Genomic DNA, 18,562 nt, shown 5'->3' on the forward strand with positions numbered 1-18,562 from the left:
ACCAGTACAGGTTATACAAGTGCTATTGCTGAAGTACAGCACACAGCTTCAGATACTAAAAGCCAAGTGATGTGTCTGTGCACCACATGCAGAACTCTTGTGTCTTAGCCTTTTACTATTGGATTGCATTTATGTTTCCAGGACCAAGCAAATGCTGTAGGGTCATGGTCAGAGCCACACAGATACATTATTCAGGTCTTCTGTTTCCTAGCAGCAAATAATAGTTTTTTTAAGACCCACCAATGCCCCACATAAACAATAGAGGAGCCATTGCTAATTATTAAGAAAGAAATGCTGTAGAGTGTAGAGTAATGTACTGTGTATGTACATCTATAGTGAGATCTATCCTAAAGGCCACTACCACTGCACTTGTTAGCCATCTCTGGGAAGAGTTCTTATTCATGGACAGTGAAAGAGCGGACAACAACCAAGGCACGAATGCAACACACACTGCAATCTCTAGTACACTTAAAATTAAGATTGCTAGCAGCAGCAAACAAGGTGAGGAGAGTTTAGACTGCTCAAACTTACCTTCACCAAACATAAACAATGCCATAGAATCATCACCTTATGGTTCTCCTCTTGTGTCCCCACCTTCATCAGCCTTTGTTTCAGCATTGCAGTCTCCATATATATCTCCAAGGGCCATAATCCCAGACCCCCCTAATGGTTCTTCTCCTTTGGAAAACCAACCATCGCTACCAATTACTACAACAACAGCAACCACTTCCACCCCAGAAGATGTGCCAAGCAGTTCCTACACTCCCCCTTCTGATCAATATGAGTTCTCTGATGACACTGCTGACACAAGGCTCAAATATGTGACATGTTTTCCTGAAGCAGCTCCTGAACGCATCTCATTCTCATTTCAAGTCCCTAGAATTTCTTTTACAAAAGGTCCTGTCTCACCTGCTACCAATGCTAAACTAAGAAGCTGTGATGTTTACATTGGATTCCATGGCCAGAACCCCAACTTGGTGCGCTTCTGCAAGTGGCTTAAATCTGAGCTTGAGCTTCAGGGGATTGATTGCATGCTTGCTGATAGAGCAAAGTACTCAGACAGTCAGAGCCATGAGATTGCCGATAGAGTCATTTGCTCGGTGGCATTTGGAGTGGTGGTTGTTACAAGTTCCAGCTTCCTCAACCATTATAGCACGGAGGAGGTGAGATTCTTTGCTCAAAAAAAGAACTTGATCCCTCTCTTGTTTGATACTGGACCATCTGAGATTATGTCTCTTCTTAACTGCAACTCTGTTGACAAAGAATGTAAAGAGACAATTGATGGACTAATGAAATGCAATGAGTTGAATCTAGAGGCTACTGATGGTAACTGGAGAAGCTGCATAGTGAAAGCTGCTAGTATCTTAAGAGCAAGACTTGGTAGGAAGAATGCTGAGCAGAAGGATAATATGCAAGGATATGAGAGTTTACCTTTTCCAAGGAACACATACTTCGTAGGAAGAGAGAAGGAGATTATGGAGATTGAAGGCCTTTTCTTCGGTCGAGGGAACTGCATGGAACAAGTCCAAGATCATTGTAGGGCATTCACCAAAGGAGAAGCTAGTGGAAGTGGACAATCTGAAGGCCTTGCAGATGAGGAAAGTGAACCAGTGATAGGTAGGTGTGGAAGGTATTTTAGTCTAGAGATGGGGAGGAGCAAAGAGCCAACTTTAGGGGCTTGGGTTGAACCAACCATAGGAAACAATTCTGTGAAGAGGTTGAAGAATAAGAAGTCAAAGAGTGGAAACTACAAGAGCTTGTGTAGCAGTGTGATTTGCATTAATGGAGTTTCTGGGATCGGGAAGTCTGAGCTGGCACTAGAATTTTCTCATAGATATCACCAGAGGTACAAAATGGTCTTGTGGGTTGGTGGTGAAGCCAGGTATCTTAGGCAGAACTTATTGAACTTGTCTCTCAATTTGGGATTGGATGTTGGTGCTGATTCTGAGATGGAAAGGGGTCAGATTCGTAGCTTTGAGGAGCAAGAATTTGAAGCATTCATGAGAGTCAAGAGGGAACTGTTTGGTGAGATTCCTTACCTGCTGATTATTGATAATCTTGAGACAGAAGTGGAATGGTGGGAAGGGAAGGATCTATATGACTTGATACCAAGAAACACAGCAGGGACACATGTGATTGTTACTACTAGGTTGTCCAAAGTAATGAGCTATGATACTATTCAGCTTCCACCTTTGCCATTATCTGATGCAATGATTCTGATGATAGGCCGAAAAAGGAAAGATTATCCAGCAGATGAGATCGACATCCTTGAAAAATTCAATGAAAAGCTTGGAAGGTCGAGCTTTGGTGTGTGGATAATTGGTTCATTGTTGTCTGAACTTGCAATAGGCCCTTCTTCTCTCTTCGAGGCCATAAACCAGGAGCCACTCAATGAAGATTCAAACTCTTGCTATACGAGCATTGCAGAAGAGCAATGGTGCAAGAGCAACCCTTTTCTCATGAAGACCCTTCTCTTTTGTTTGGAGACTTTAGAGAAAACTAAAGCTAAAGGGAACCTCTTGGCCATAAGAATGCTGCTTGTGAGTGGCTGGTTTTCCCCTGCTCCCATTTCAGACAGTTTATTAGCCAATGCAGCAAAGAGTATCCCTATGGTCGAAAACCGCCTTAAGAAGTGGACCAAATCTCTGAGCCTAACACCTAGTTGTTTATCATTGCGGACGTGGAAAAATGAAGAAGATTCAGCAATGCTTCTTGTGAAAATGGGACTGGCTAGAAGGGCTAATCAACATGATGGATGCTGGCTTCATTTCCATCCCATAACACAAGCATTTGCCAAAAGAAAAGGTGGTTTGCAGTATGCCAAGGCTGCAATTCAAGGAGTGAGAAAAATGGGCAGCCAAGTAAACTCAGATCACTTATGGGCCTCTGCTTTCCTTGTGTTCGGGTTCAAATCTGAGCCCCCACTAGTGCAGCTGAAGGCAATTGATATGGTTTTGTACATCAAGAGAACAGCTCTCCCCCTAGCAATTCAAGCCTTCACCACTTTCTCAAGATGCAATTCATCCTTGGAGCTCTTAAGGGTGTGCACCAATGCACTGGAGGAAGTTGAGAAGTCCTTTGTCTCTCAAATCCAAGATTGGTCCTCACATAATTCAATTTGTTGGAAAAGGAGACTGCAAAGAGACCAAAAAGTGGATGAATATGTATGGCAGGATGTCACCTTGTTGAAGGCAACACTGCTGGAGACAAGAGCAAAGTTGCTAGCAAGAGGGGGGCGTCTAGACAGTGCCAAGGAACTGTGCAGAACATGCATCAGTATCAGAACTGTGATGCTTGGCCATAACCATGCACAGACGTTGGCTGCTCAAGAGACATTAGCAAGGTTGGTGAGAATGAGGAGTAAGATATGAGTTTGTTCGTTTTGTGTCTTCTACTTTACTGTTAAACTTCATACAAAACAACACCTGTAGTGAAAAGGTGTATAAATGTTACTATGGCAATAAGCATCACTGTGTATGAATGTACTACTAGTGTTCCTTATCTGCCTCCTCAACAAAAAAGCATTACTGTGGCAATAATGTTGTTCTTGTTAGAGGCATCTACTGTAATGTTGGAGAATATGATAGTGCCAATGGAAAATCTAGTAGTTACCTTAGTATGTTGCTGCTCTTCGATTGAATTTGCATTACTCTACTGCAAATTATCAATCAATAAAAAATTCATTAGTAGAATTCAGCTGAGGTTTTCTACAATATCTACATCACGTGGACATATCTACAACGGTTGATGAATTTAAATGAACACCCTGAAGACAAGTGGTGAACAAAATTGTGTTCAACTGGATGCAAACCCACATGCCGTGCAAGTAGATAAAGAAAATTGTTTTAGATTTTATTTAATTAGAACTACATGTTTCTTATGTATTGACTTTCAAAGTTAAGAACAATCCAATAAATTACATAATTCTTAGCTTCTGAGATTTTTTCCCCCTTAAAAAGAACAAGATATTAGATTCAACAAAACTAGAAATTTGAAGCATCAAATTGGTAATTTGAAAAACATTAACAAAGCGGAAGAAAAAACCAACTTGATAAGACGACTTCTGATGTGCGAAAGCTCAGTAGGTCCTGCACGATGTGAAAGCTTTTTCAACCGTCAGGATCCTATTGTCACTCATCGTAGTGTGTAGACTGTCTCTTGGAACCGCATCATATGGTACTTTTTCCTTTATTTAAAATGAATTTGAAATTCCACGTGGATTGATGGTACAACAGTGGGCCCCACTCATGTAAAGAACCCTTGGCCTAAACTGTCTCTATGCTACCATCTTTGTCGTTTTGCAATGGCACACTTGGTCCTTAACTTGAACCTCCTGGAGACAAGCCTCCTTTACCCTAAAATTTTAGTAACCTTTGTAACTCGATTCGAGAGTTGATTTGGTCGGTGCAAAATGTGCAATGCGATGGGTGGATGTTGAGTTAGTGAGGTCATGTGGCACATATAACACTTTTCACCCTCACATATATATAAAAAAAAAAAACATATAAAAATATGAAATTAACTACAATAATTTTATTTCATTAATATAAAGGAGCTCATGTAAGTAAAAAAGTAACATTCGCTTTAATATTAATAAATAAAACTTATTAAAAACATATCCGACTCAGAAGAAGACCGTCAAAGTTTACAAAAAAAATCTTGTTAAACAGTAAAATAAAATAAAGTAATATAACATCATGCAATTGAAATAAAAACTTATGTCTCAATCTCACATTTTATCACAGCATTGTGTCTCAGCATTCTCTAGCATGAGGTTCTTTAAACTCATTCACCTAGTCATCTGCTCCCACGAACACAAGGTTCGAGATCATTATAAGATATAAACACAAACAACACATAGGGAGTGAATTATCACATTTTTAAATAAATAAAACATAGATAAACAAAGACATAATCAATATAAATTATTGAAGTATTTATAACATAGTTTAACTTAATATAATCCACATTACTTCACCACTTTATCATTTAAAATTCATTTTTCAATCATCAATCACGTTACACATGAATCACACACTCGAGTAAAGACGTAACAACACTAATCAATTTCATAATAAACAATTCACAAGTGCTATGCAACATTTATACTAAAACTCAAATCTATATGCAATGTGGTACCATGTTAGTGAAAAAACCACACTGGGACATTTAGGAGTACATAACAAGACACACCACACAATGGGTATGTCAGGTTACTCTCACTAAGTAAAATCATAGGGTGACCAGTCAGAGTCACTCTGTTTTGCGAGAATGCTCCAACCGTATCGGATCAACATAGGTTTAAAGGAGCACTCAAACCGAGTGTCTTTACCCCCAAGGCCTAGACTCCGAAGAATCCGTTAAGGCCTCACCTTCCTAATTCAGGCCAACCCCTAAAGCAATTTTTGCACACAGACACTACTCATGAATTATACAATACCCACGACCTCATACTCGTGTTTCAAACACGTTTAACACATTGCACTACAATTTAACAGTTTAGGTTCCTAATTAGGAATCCTACATTTTTCCTTTAACACTGCGCATAAACACTTTTCTTAAGGTAAACATCAGTCGGGTTATTGTATAATTCACAACTCACAACATAAGTATTGTCACATCAAGTGTTAACCACACACTTATTCGCAACCAAATTTCATGTCCACAATTTTAACATATCATCACGTCACAATCCACCATCATATGTTTACGTGTATCTCACAAATCATCGTATGTTCAACTTTGCATTTATACTTAATCTTAGTAACAATGTTATGATCTCAAAGTAACATGTTATCTCACAATTTATCGCATATCGTAACATCCCATTTTTCGTGAATTAAATTAAAAAGGCTTTTCATTTAAAATAAATAGAGTTTAAAAAAAAACGATGATAAGTTTTTTGTAATTAAATAAATAAAGAGAAATAGGTGTATTAAAATAATGGTTTGAGAGAAAATAAAAAGATATTTGATTTGTTCATTTGATAAGAAATAAAATAGAGTTTCTTTCTATAAAATAATAAAAATAAATAAATAGAGTAAATAATTGGTTGTGAATACCCTAACTATAAATAGCGTTATGACAGTTTCACAGTGACGATGCCTTATCTTCCTCTCAACTTCATTTTCCCCTCTCTTCCTCCCAAAACCATCTCTTTTTCCCGCATACCACCAAACCTATCCCAGAAAAATGACAATCTCAAACTCATTCACCGTTGGATCATCTTGAACTTTGAGAACCCAGTTCAGAACTCATTCCCAAACATTCTCACCGTTGGGAATTTCGAAATCATGTTGGAGACAAGAGAAATACACTTCTCATTGTAGCCTTTTCTTTTCTCGCAGAAACCCAAAACTGTCTCGGTAAAAATATGATCCAGAACTCGTTAACCGTTGGATTTTCGTGAAATTTTTATTTTTGGTTCGTGACATATTTCCTCACACTTTAACCGTTGAGATTTGTTAAATAATATCTACAGAGAGAGGAAACAGAATTGCACGAAGACAGTATAAAATGAATGCTTCAATCCCTTCTCCTTCTCTTTAACGTTTGGGAACCCTATCAGAGCAAACAGAGTAAAAAATTGAGGAATCTCAGGAAATTTCTAGAGATGCCGCTATCGCTGATGGAACACACATGAGTATGGTTAGAGGTAAGGGATGAGTTTATCACAATTGGGACTTAGAATGCACATGTGTAGGGATCCTTATAGGATTAAATTGGGTTTATTTTGGGATGTTTATTGAATTATACTTTTTTCCTTTATGACTATAAATACAATATTGATGTCCTGATACGAATTGGTTGATAAAATTAAGTGTTATTGGTGTTTTTATTTTTATTCCTATGATTTAGATTAATTGATTTTGATATAATTGTGTGAAATTATTTGAGGGGTTATACTCCCCATGTTGTGATAAACCTTTTATATAAATTGTTATATTAAGATTATGAAATGGTGATTCAAATTGTGAGTATCTGATAAATTGAATCTATGATGAATGGTGAAATACATGTGTATTGAGATGTGTGTATTGAGTTGTGAGCTATAAACTGTACAATCACACAATTATAAGACCCTTTAAGAGCGACGAGTATTGTGATGGGACCTATTGTGGGAACCCAGTGAGTTAAAATGATTTTGAAAACAATTGAGTAGTTGTGTGTATTGCATGATTCATAGGTAAATGTATATGATTCATGAAGTGTGATAACGTGTTAAATTGATATTATACCATTGTGATTGAGATCGAGTGTATATGATAAATTAAGTATGCATGTGATTGAGATGTTGTGTGCATTGAGTTATGAACTATGAATTGTACAATCACACAACTATAAGACCATTTAAGGGTGACGAGTTAATGCTAAGACCCTTTAAGGGTGACGAGTTAAAACTATTTTGATAACAATTGAGGAGTTGTGTGTTTTGTATAGTTCATAGATAGAGTCTGTGTGCTAAAATATTTTCTGTGTTGGACCTGAATCAGGAGGGAGAGGTCCTGACGGACTCTTCGAAGTGTAGGCCTTGGGGGTAAATACACTCGGTTTGAGTGCTCTTTTAAGCCTATGTTAATCTCATATGGTTGGATCATTCTCACAAAACAGCGTGACCCTAACTGGTCTCCCTATGATTTTACCTAGTGAGAGTGACCTGACTTACTAGTGTGTGGTTTGTCTTGTCATGTAGTCCTAGGCGCTCGACGTGGTTTTTCACTTACATGATACCACATTGCATATAGGATCAAGTCTTAGTGTATATGTTGCATAACGCTTGTGTATTGATCGATATTGATTGACTTGATGACATTGTGTTTTGATCCATGAGTACATGAATGTTGTGAAAATGAATGAAATGTGTTGTGTTGTAATGTGATGTTGGGCGACAAAATGGTGAAATCACGTGAGCTATGTTTAAGTAAGTTTTATTTTGTTTATATGATATTTATATCTACATGTTATCTTGTTTCTCTCCATTAGTTAAGAATGTGATAACTCACTCCCTGTGTGTTATTTGTGTTTGGATCTTGTGATGATCTTGAACTTTGTGTTTGGGGGAGCAGATGACTAGGTGAATTGCTTTAAGGAACCTTGTGCTGAAGGACGTCGGGACACAATGCTTTGATAGGATGTGACATTGTGGGCATAAGTTTTTATATTAATTGCATGATGTTAGTCTATTTTATTTTACCTCACTGATTTAACAAAACATTTTTTTGTAAATTTTGACGGTCTTGTTTTGATCCGAATATATTTTTAATAAGCTTTATTTGGTAATAGTGAAGTGAATGTGAACTTTTTATCCACGTGAATTTGTTTACCAATATATTTTTATATATTTTATTTATTTACATATATCTCGGGGTAGAGGGTGTCATACATATTCAATTTATCACTCACATAATTTTAATAACAATTTCATGATCTCAATATTACTATCTCGTAATTATAATCATACGTGATGAATTAAAATACAATAAACATCCCAAAATAAACCCCCATTTGATCCCCTAAGGATCCCTACATGTGTTCATTCTAATCCCAATTGCGATAAACACATCCCTTACCTCTAAGCGAGCTCATGTGTGTAGTCCGACAGTGATAGCGACATCTCTAGCGGTTTCCTAAGATTTCTCAAGCTTTTCCTCTATTTGCTCTGTTAGGGTTTTCAAGCGTTAGAGAGAAGAAGAAGGGATTGGAGCCTCCAGTTCACTGTCTGTGTGTGATGAGAATTTCTCCCTCTACAAACATTATTTTGCAAATCCCAATGATGCAGATGTGTGGAAATGCATTTCGAACCCGGTGTCCAAATTTCATAATGATCCAATGATTAACGAGTTTGAGATCGTAGTTTTACTAGTATAGATTTAGGTGTATGCGGGAAAAACAAAGAGATATGTGCGAGGGACATTCCCCTCACCACAGACACTATTTAAAAAATGTGAGAAAATAAGTTCCGAACATGGTGTTTAAATTTCACGACGATCCAATAGATAACGAGTCCAGGATCATCGTTTTAGTGAGATAGGTTTGGGTGTATGTGGGAAAAAAAGAGGGTTTTGGGAGAGGAATAAGGGAAAACAAAATTGAGAGGACGAGGAAGTGTAGAGACGTATTGTCAATGTGAAAACAAACCTAACATGTCTTTATTTATAAATAGGGTACTCAAGGTCTATTATTTACTCTATTTTTCTTCATTTTATCATTTTATAAAAATAAACTCTATTTTACTCCCTATCAAATGAATAAATAAAACATTTTTTAAGGATATATATTTATTTTATTTACCTTAAAACTATTATTTTAATTAATAAAATTATTTCTCCTTATTTATTTAATTATAACAACTTCATTATTTTCTAAAACTCTATTTATTTTTAAATAAAATCATTTTTAATTTATATGACAAAAAATGGGGTGTTACAGCGCACAAATTGTTCTTGGTGATCTTTGTTTGGTTGATGCTGCACATTTAATTGTCGTCGGGGCATTGTTTGGTTGGTAGCGCAATGGATTTCTGTTTCGGTGGTGACCATCTGCAAAAATTCTCCAACATTTGGGTTGATAGCTAATTTAAAATTTCCCTAATCCCCTCTTTGTGTCTTCGTTCAGGTCAAGTGCAATTTTGGACCTTTTAGGTTAAGTGTTTTGTTGTGATTGTCAATCGTGCATTATGTGTTTTTATTTTTTCTGGTTGTGGGATTATTTTTTTTGTTGCGGTGCATGTATGTTTTGTCTGATTCAGTGTTAGTTGTAATGTTTGTTTGGTAGGGATGAAATGTGATTTTGCTGGAGATGTCGTAGAAGGTGAAATTGTCTGTGGAAATGATGTTGATAGCGAAGATGGATTTCACAGTGAAGAGGTAGATGAAAATGATGAGTCAAACAAAACCCCATACAAATTTGATGACCAAGATGAGTTTGAAGATTTTGATGAAGAAAGATCATTTGAAGATCACAAGTATGAGGGCGAACAAAAAGAAGCTGAAGAGGAAGAGGTAGATGGAATTGATGTTGAACTGGAAGATCTAATAGGTTTGAGCACAAATTTAAAAGTAGATGGTATAGTTATTGATGAAGTTGTTGATATATTGAAATTTGAGATGCACAATATGACAATTGTTGATGTGGTAAGGTTAGATTTTTTAGAATTTGAACTTGGGTATTTATTTTACTACTGGTATGCTAGAATTTGTAGACTATCTCTGTGCGCAAAAGTCATGTGGTTAGATGTAAGGAAGGTGAACTGTTGCAACAAACCTTTATTTGCTATCGATCTAGTTTTAAAGAAAAGAATGGGTTGAATTAAAAAAAAAAGGAAGTGCAAATCAAAGAACCAAACAAAGTGTGGGTGTGATGCCATGTGTTGTATTCATATTAATATACACAACAGACGTTGGTATGTGTTGATGCTGAAATGTGATCACAAACATGCCATGCTAGATGTAATTTTTTTTGCTTTGTTACCTATGCATCGAAAAATGACTGCAACAAATATATTGTAAATTGAGAATTTTCGTAAGATTGGAATCAAGTCGCCACACATTTATGCAACCTTTTCTAACTCTATTGGAGGTTTCAAAAATGTGGGATTTGTGATAAAGGATATTTACAATCAATCAAGTAGATAGAGACGTGAGCAATCATGTGATGTGAGTGGAGTGTTTAGTTTTTTGTGGCAGTTAGATGGGAAAGATCTATTATTACATGTGGCTTACATAGTTGATGATGCAAATAGGCTCCAACATATATTTGGGCCAATGGAGATAGTTAAATAAATTATGAAGTCTTTGGTGATGTTTTAGTGTTTGATGCTACGTACAAAAAAAAAACAAATACTTCTACCCCGTTGTTGTTTTTCTGGAGTGAACCATTATAATCAAACTATTATTTTTGCAGTGGCTCTTGTAACTAATGAGAGAGAAGACACATATGTGTGGTTGCTGGAAGAGTTCTAGTGGCAATGAAGGGAAAGGCTCCAACCTCTATAATTACCAATGGTGATGTTGCAATGAGAAATGCAATAAGAAAAGTATTTTCAAATCATCATAGGTTGTCTGCATGCCATTTGATTCGCAATGCACTTAGTCATGTGAAGAAAATTGATTTCATGCCGTAATTGAAAAAGTGTATGTTGGGTGACATTGATGTTGATGAATTTGAAAGGACTTGGATGTGAAGAAATTTGGTTTGGAGAACAATAGTTGGCTAAGGGAGTTGTATGACAAAAGAAACATGTGGTCTTCGACTCATATTTGTGAGAATTCTTTTTGTAGGTATAAGGACAACATCTTGATGTGAAGCATTCCATAGCCATCTTGTGAAATATTGTCATTTGTGGGTTAATTTAATAGACTTTGTGCAACAATTTCAGTTGTCCTTAACATTTTTTCGTTTTAGGGAATTAAAGGTTGACTACTATTCTAAAATGGAGAGCTAGAGTTTGAAATGAATTATCATTCCTTGGAGAGGTTTGCAGCAAATCACATGACGAAGGAGTTGTTTTTGCTTTTTATTTTGTACCTGGAAAAAGCATCATTCATAAGGGTGGTTGATTGCCATGAAACATCGATGTTATCAATTTATAGTGTTATATCGTTCCTCAAAAGCTTAGTTGGTGTCACATTGTCCATCATAAGAAGCATTCACATGTTGTATGGAGATGGAGTCACTTGATCTGCCATGTGAACACATACTGGCAGTGTTGCTTCACTTACATTATTTTGAACTCCCTAAGTGTTTGCTATTGGATAAGTGATCAAAGCATGCTAAAAAAGGTATTGGTCGATGTTTTGACAATGGTTTGAGCTACTGGGATACCAATTTGGTTGTTAAGTGTGTGACTTTGGTTCATATTTCAAGAGAGGATTGTGATTATGCGCATCGTGACCAGGAAGACTATGATCATTTCATTGAATTGCTGGGTGCAAAACTGAGTAGGTTGAAGCATAAGTATTCTTCTTTACCATCAACTGAAGAGGGAAAAGTGCTGACATGGATGTTGAAAATATGAATGATAACATAATGGATCCCTCATGAGGTCAAGACTAAAGGTGGTGGCTCAACTTGACAAACTCATTCTAGGAGGAACAAAAAGATGCAAACATGTAGTAAATTTAATGGAACTGGCCACAACATAAGAACATGCACCAATCGTGAAAATTTGGCACATTAAGATAATAGAGATGTTGTGATTCCATATGCTCAACAAAGCAATGTGATTGATCCATCTACCAGTGTATGACATTATTTTTTGCAACACAATTTGCACAACATTTTGTTTTAACTAAATATATGTTGACCAAATTTCCTACATAATTGTTGTTTGTTTTATGACATTGTTGTTTCTATGCATTAACATAGTATTATTTTGGTGCAGTTGAGTTAATAGTAGTGGTGTAGGCAATCATTGCGGTTTTTGTGTATTTCAAAAAGGTCTTGTATGAAGTTTCTATGCAAGATAATCAAGTGAAATTGTTTTGGTTTAATGTTGTCTGTCTTTTTGTGCTTTATGTTTGTACTTTGATGACTAATTTGTAATTATTATTTTGGTGCTATGGTATGATATGAGAATTAAGATAATGAATATTGTTATGGTTGGTGGCAACATTTCAGCCTTATTGACATTGAATGTATGACTGTTTGGTGCTTATTCAATCTTATTTTAATATCTCATGTTGATTGAGTCATTATTTTAATGTGTAAGTAAGGGTTTATGATTGAGCATTTGTAATTTAATATTTTTCTATTCTTCTTAGCTCAATTGACATATCTTTGACCCTTACTTTCTCACCTTAACTCAGTTTTGGTTTTAGGCAAATGATTAAGCTTAATTGAGAATTGTAACTAAATTTTAGATTTTATGCTTTCTTGACCTATCTGCCTTGTGGAGGGCCTCCAAATGGAATATGTGAGTAGTCCCTGGAAAGCTGAGGAAAATATCTTCAATTTTGTTAAATATAAACTTTGTCCAATTTTGCCATTTCGAGGGTCAAATTGAGCTTAGAAGTTAGAGCCTCTACATTTGAATAATTGGGCTGCATGTTTAGGCTTTGTTTTGTATAATTAGTTTAATTAAGTATATTAGATGGGCCTAATCTAGGCCCATCACTTCCTTTTGAGTAGTCATTCTATATATTAGTGGAAGTTAGTTAGTTCGGGAATTAGTTACTTCATTTTATAAAAAAATAGAATTAGTTACTTGTTGTGCAAATTTTCTCTTATCTCTCTTTTTCTCTCAATTGTTCTTCATTCTTTTTTCTCTTTTCACTTCGGTCTTTCAATTTCTTGCACACAATTTCGTGGCTTTTCCATTGGTGTTGATCATGGAAGGCTAAATAATTCATCAATCCAAGGATTCACTCTAAGCAATGTTGAATTTGAGTTCTGGTTTAGTATTTCTAATTTTTGTAATTGTTCATCTTTCTCTTCAATCTTATTTTCGATTTTCATGATTATGATTATGCTTAGGATTGAAAATGGATTAGGTTATGGATTCATTTCCTAATTTCGGAATTTAATCACAAATTGCTTGGATGATTTTCCAATCTAATTTGCGATCACAAACAATTTAGAAATTGATTCAATTGAACTTTCTCTAATGCATTTGAATGAACTTTCACATTGAACATCATTCGTAATAACTGTGATAATTTGATTTGCATTGATTTGGTGAATTGGATTGATGCTCTTAAACTTGACTTGTATTATGTTCTTCTGTTTTGTTTCTTCATCTCTATTTTTATGTGTTTTCGCATTCCTTTATAATCGCTCACAAACTATTCAATAAAATTCAATCCTTTCTATTTATAAGTGAATGAACGTAGGAATCAAATTAAATCATATTTCTGAGTTTGAATTAGGTTAATCCTGTGCTACATAATTTCCTAGTTATATTTGTTTTTGGAACATTTTGACATCGTTATCATGTACCAGTGAGTTGCTTTGGGGAGTCATTGTTAAAACGTTCATTGAATCATTATTAAAATGAAATTATTAGGATTAATGGGTTACTGCCATGAAATACTAGTGGGCCCAAGTTGATTTAGTGGAACTTAAATAGTGGTCCGATATCAAAGAATGTTCACAGGACGGATTTTGTAAAGTGACATTTAAATAGTGGCCCGATCCCAATAAATGTGCATTTTGTAAATTGGACCACTTCATGAACATAGTATTAGGCTTCCATAAGAATTGTAAATGGGACCTTAAAAATTGTTCACAGTGATCGTAATATTGGGCTTCCAACATACATATATGCATATACCACTTCATTAACATAATATTGGGTTTCCATAAAAATCAGAGAATGTGCATATACCACTTCATCAACATTACAGTCAAAATAAACTCCAACATAGTAAACACATGTCTTCCAGTGTCAATGAATTACAAAATACTAAACACTCTTTCCTAATTACAAAATAATTCTTTCATAAAGGCCCAAAACATATTGCGCAGATTCTGATCAACTAGTGCTTTATTAGTTGGTCAAAGGCAATATTTGTCATCAATGCTCCACTGCGTCGAATATGACCACATCCTTGTATTCATTATCGTCTTCCATTAATAGATTTAGGGTGACATTCATTGTCACAATTTTTTCATCCAACTACATTTAAATTAAACGAGTGATATGAATATTTCCCATAAAAGATAACAAAATGCAATTTGAATTAACATCTCAAATTTTCCCTTGCGTACCACTCCATATAGGGTATTCTTAAACACATTTTCTAATTGCATCCATTGCAAAACCCATACTACAACATTTTCACTAAACCAACAACATTCAAATAGTGACAATTTAAAAAACTATACCATTCTACATTAATATATAATTATGTGTTAGTGAGTTGCAACTAACCTATGACTACAATTAGGAATACCACGAAGTTCGACAACGTCCCATTTGCCAAGCTCATTTGGATCCCACTATAGAGGAATTGTTTCAAAAACTATCAAACTGAGTTCAGCCATTCTTTAGGTCTGAAGAGTAGGGTCTTATAATATTAATTTAATGAATATCTATAATTTTGATTATGTCAACCAATTAATTATTTCAATACGGCATATAGTTGTTTTGATAATATCTTCATGTTGAGGCAATGCAGCGTTTGCTAGGTAGGAGTCTAAAAGGAAAATCTTCTTCTCGTCTATGCATACAACCATAAGAAACCAATGCTCAAAAGTCTCATTTATGGGCACACACACACACACGTGTGTGTGTGATAATGAAAAAAAAATGATAACTTAGTCATATACGCATAGGGACAATAATAAGAAACAAAAATGTGAAAACAATACGATGCCAATTGATTCCTTGGAAAGGATGCAACCATACTTCTCTGTAATACCTCACCAATTCAGCAACAGAAGATCTTGAAATTACATCATTCTATTAAAAAAGCATTCAGATCCATGCAAGTTGTATCATAATTCAATTTTGTTGTCTCCATACTTACCACCAACACCAATGGTAGACACCAAACTGTTTTTGTTGTCTAAATCATTTGAGACTTTTTTTTATCTTTGATGCAATAAAAAGAAAAATATGAACAAGTAATTGCCATAAACACTAACATCAAATGACAATAGGGGTTCAAAAAGTTCCATTAGACATATAATTCTTTTACTAATGCCTCACTAAGAACAACCATTTGGGGGCACATTGAGTGAAAATCCTAATGGCTCCCTAAATTATTTTCAGTAGCAAAGACAATGTCCACCTAATAATGATAAAAAAAATAATTAATAAAACCACTTTGATTTGTTGAAGACAAAAATTATTTGCAATGCAGTTGTATACTTGTTGTGTATTTAGTCAAATATGTACCTCAAGTTCCCACTTTAGGGTCAAATATGAAAGCACTTACTAGAGTCTGAAGAAAACTAAGTTTCGTCACAACAGTGGGTCTATACAAAATTGTACATTGTTGCAATTCAAACATAAGTGAAGAAGTTAAATTGTAACTATTGTGTATGAAAGGAATAAAACATGTTGATTGTCAACAAATTAAACCTTTGATACTGGTGGTACACATGCCTTATACCGAATATTTTAGGTTTGAGCATTAATATTTGCCTCTTTATTATAGCTTATTTGGCCACTATGAGTTTTTTGGACTTTGTCACTATCGGGGTGGTGCCGATACTTTAGTCTTTTGCTTTTTGTTTACATTTGATGCAAAATGCCTACTAAATGGCAATCTCCTATTTCTCAAAGTTGTTTATGTGAGACAAATACCGTGCAGTTATAGTTAGACATAGACATAAACTAGTAGTCAATCTCAAAATGCCATAATCAAGTTGAATGTCTTGTTTTAAGTCATTATTTTTTTTTAAAAAAAACATGACACACACATTGGGTAAACAATGTGTTTTGTAGTTTCTCCTGAATGCCTTTTTTGTGTCAGCGTCATCATCAACCCAAAACATTTCCTCAATAGTTTACTTGCTAGGAACATCAATTGCCCCTCCCTTTGTTGTTGCCTTTTGACAAACATATGTATCCTTCAAAACGAGAGTCTTTTTTGTTTTGGTGATGTGGATATCAGCATCCTTCGAAATATGCATAGTGTCTATGTTATCAAATATGTCATTCCCCTTCCCAAGATAGGATTTCCCATGTGGAGTATAATCCACAAACCAGGACGTATCTGCACATTCGGTTGCCTTCGATTCGATTCTTCTGTTGACCTTGATTCTTCTATTGACTTTCTTTGTATGGATTCAATAAACGTTTGAAGAACCAAAAAAATCTTGCTATCCATGTTGTTCATCGTGGTAGCAATTACATTACATATTCAACACTTAATTATTTTTAATAAACCTGTATGCCAGTGGTCAGTGATTTAAAAGTTGAGTTATTATAGTTGTTGAGATCGCTAATGTTGCTTGTTTGTGGGTTATGTTGAGATGACACTTGTTGTTAACAACATATGCATATTAGGGTCTCATGGACTTAAAATACTATATTTTTCTTACCACTTAAGCAAGTAATATACACACAACAACATTTTCAATGACAATCTCTTTCACCTTGTTAGATGTGAAACCTTCATCATTCTTTCAACCAACAATTATGTGTTCTCTAGTGGAAAATAACAAAAGCATTGTCAAATACATGATAAAGAATATGAAACACCAACTATAAATGCAAAGTTTCATACCTTGTTGGTATGCCATCACCCGTTGGGTCTTCCATATCCATTTTGCTCTCGTTTGAAAGAAGCCCCATACTACAACCACAACCGAAGCTTCACTCATAGAAAGGGAATGGGAAGTTGAGGAGAAAGGGAAGTCTAGCTTGAAACACATTTAATTGAAGGGTGTCTTACTTCTAAATGACCATCATTTCCTCTATGCAATCGCAATAAATACAGTCTCTTTTGAGAATGTGTCAATTTTACTACAAATCCAAGTAGAAAGATAATTGTTAACTTTCCTTGCATCTATAATAATTAAGTATACATTTTTTACAAGTTAATAAAAAATACAACAACAAATATTATATGAATGACATTATTTCCAATTAAAAGTAAACTATAAATTACCTACAATTATTTATAAGTTAATATTTGTAGGTCATTTATAGTTTATATATTATTTGCACCACATTTTATACATATGTATTACATTTATATGTACACAGGAATAATTAGTTTTTAAACATTTTTATATTAAACTTAAATATATACATTTAGTAATGCACATCTCTTATTAATGCATGGTGCCACTTCACCTGCATGGAAGCATACATTGGCAAAAAGTGAGACCATAGGAGATGAAATATGGTGCAATCTTATTGTGGTGCACTTGGTCAAATGCACAAATGAAAATGGTGTTCATAAGGTCATTCTCCTTGATAAGATGAGACTCAGTCTAAATAATCAAATCAATAAGACCAAGTCAATAAAATATTTGTTTTTAATAAACAACTAGTTACTAACATGTGCATACGCACGGGTTACTCCACTTCGCTTTGTTATGTTTTTTTTGTTAATATTGAAATTATATATAGATTAAAAATTAGATAATGTAAAAAAAAAGTATACAAATTGTTTAAAAAATATAAAAAAAATCATTTGTGTTTATGTTTGATCATCTTCATTAATATGATTCACATAACACGTGACTATTACACTTACATGGTACGTCCTATCCCATATATATTTGTTAATGTTTTATCATTTTTTTTTGTTTTTAAAATTCTCATTTTGGGCATGTTTAATTGACTTGTCGACAATCTAGGATAAAGGAGCCATATAATTGGATAAACAAAATAATAATTTAAAAGATAAATGAAAATGACTTATAAACTTCGTTTATTTCACCCTTTACAGTTATCATTAAATAAATGAATAACATTTGCACACATTATATTGTTATTTAATAACAAAATTATCATATATGATAGATTTATTATAATTATTTTATAAGTTACAATGAAAAAAAATTATGATTGATTAATGATTCAAAATCTTTTGCAGAAGTAACTTTTTCAAATTAAATTTAATAAAATATTATCTATACTTGCAAAACTCATGTAGCTATTAAT

The 18,562-nt window shown here is 34.5% G+C and overlaps 1 protein-coding gene across 1 annotated transcript; it reads left to right on the top strand.

The window, feature by feature from the left end:
- Positions 1-311: 311 nt before the first annotated feature.
- LOC100780810 (uncharacterized) lies at positions 312-3,614 on the top strand. Its single transcript, XM_003523804.5, has one exon. The coding sequence runs from the start codon at positions 312-314 to the stop codon at positions 3,369-3,371; it is 3,060 nt and encodes a 1,019-aa protein (XP_003523852.1). The 3' UTR covers positions 3,372-3,614.
- Positions 3,615-18,562: the final 14,948 nt, after the last annotated feature.

This window comes from Glycine max, chromosome 4 (assembly GCF_000004515.6).
Source record: "Glycine max cultivar Williams 82 chromosome 4, Glycine_max_v4.0, whole genome shotgun sequence".
Lineage (NCBI taxonomy): Eukaryota > Viridiplantae > Streptophyta > Magnoliopsida > Fabales > Fabaceae > Glycine > Glycine max.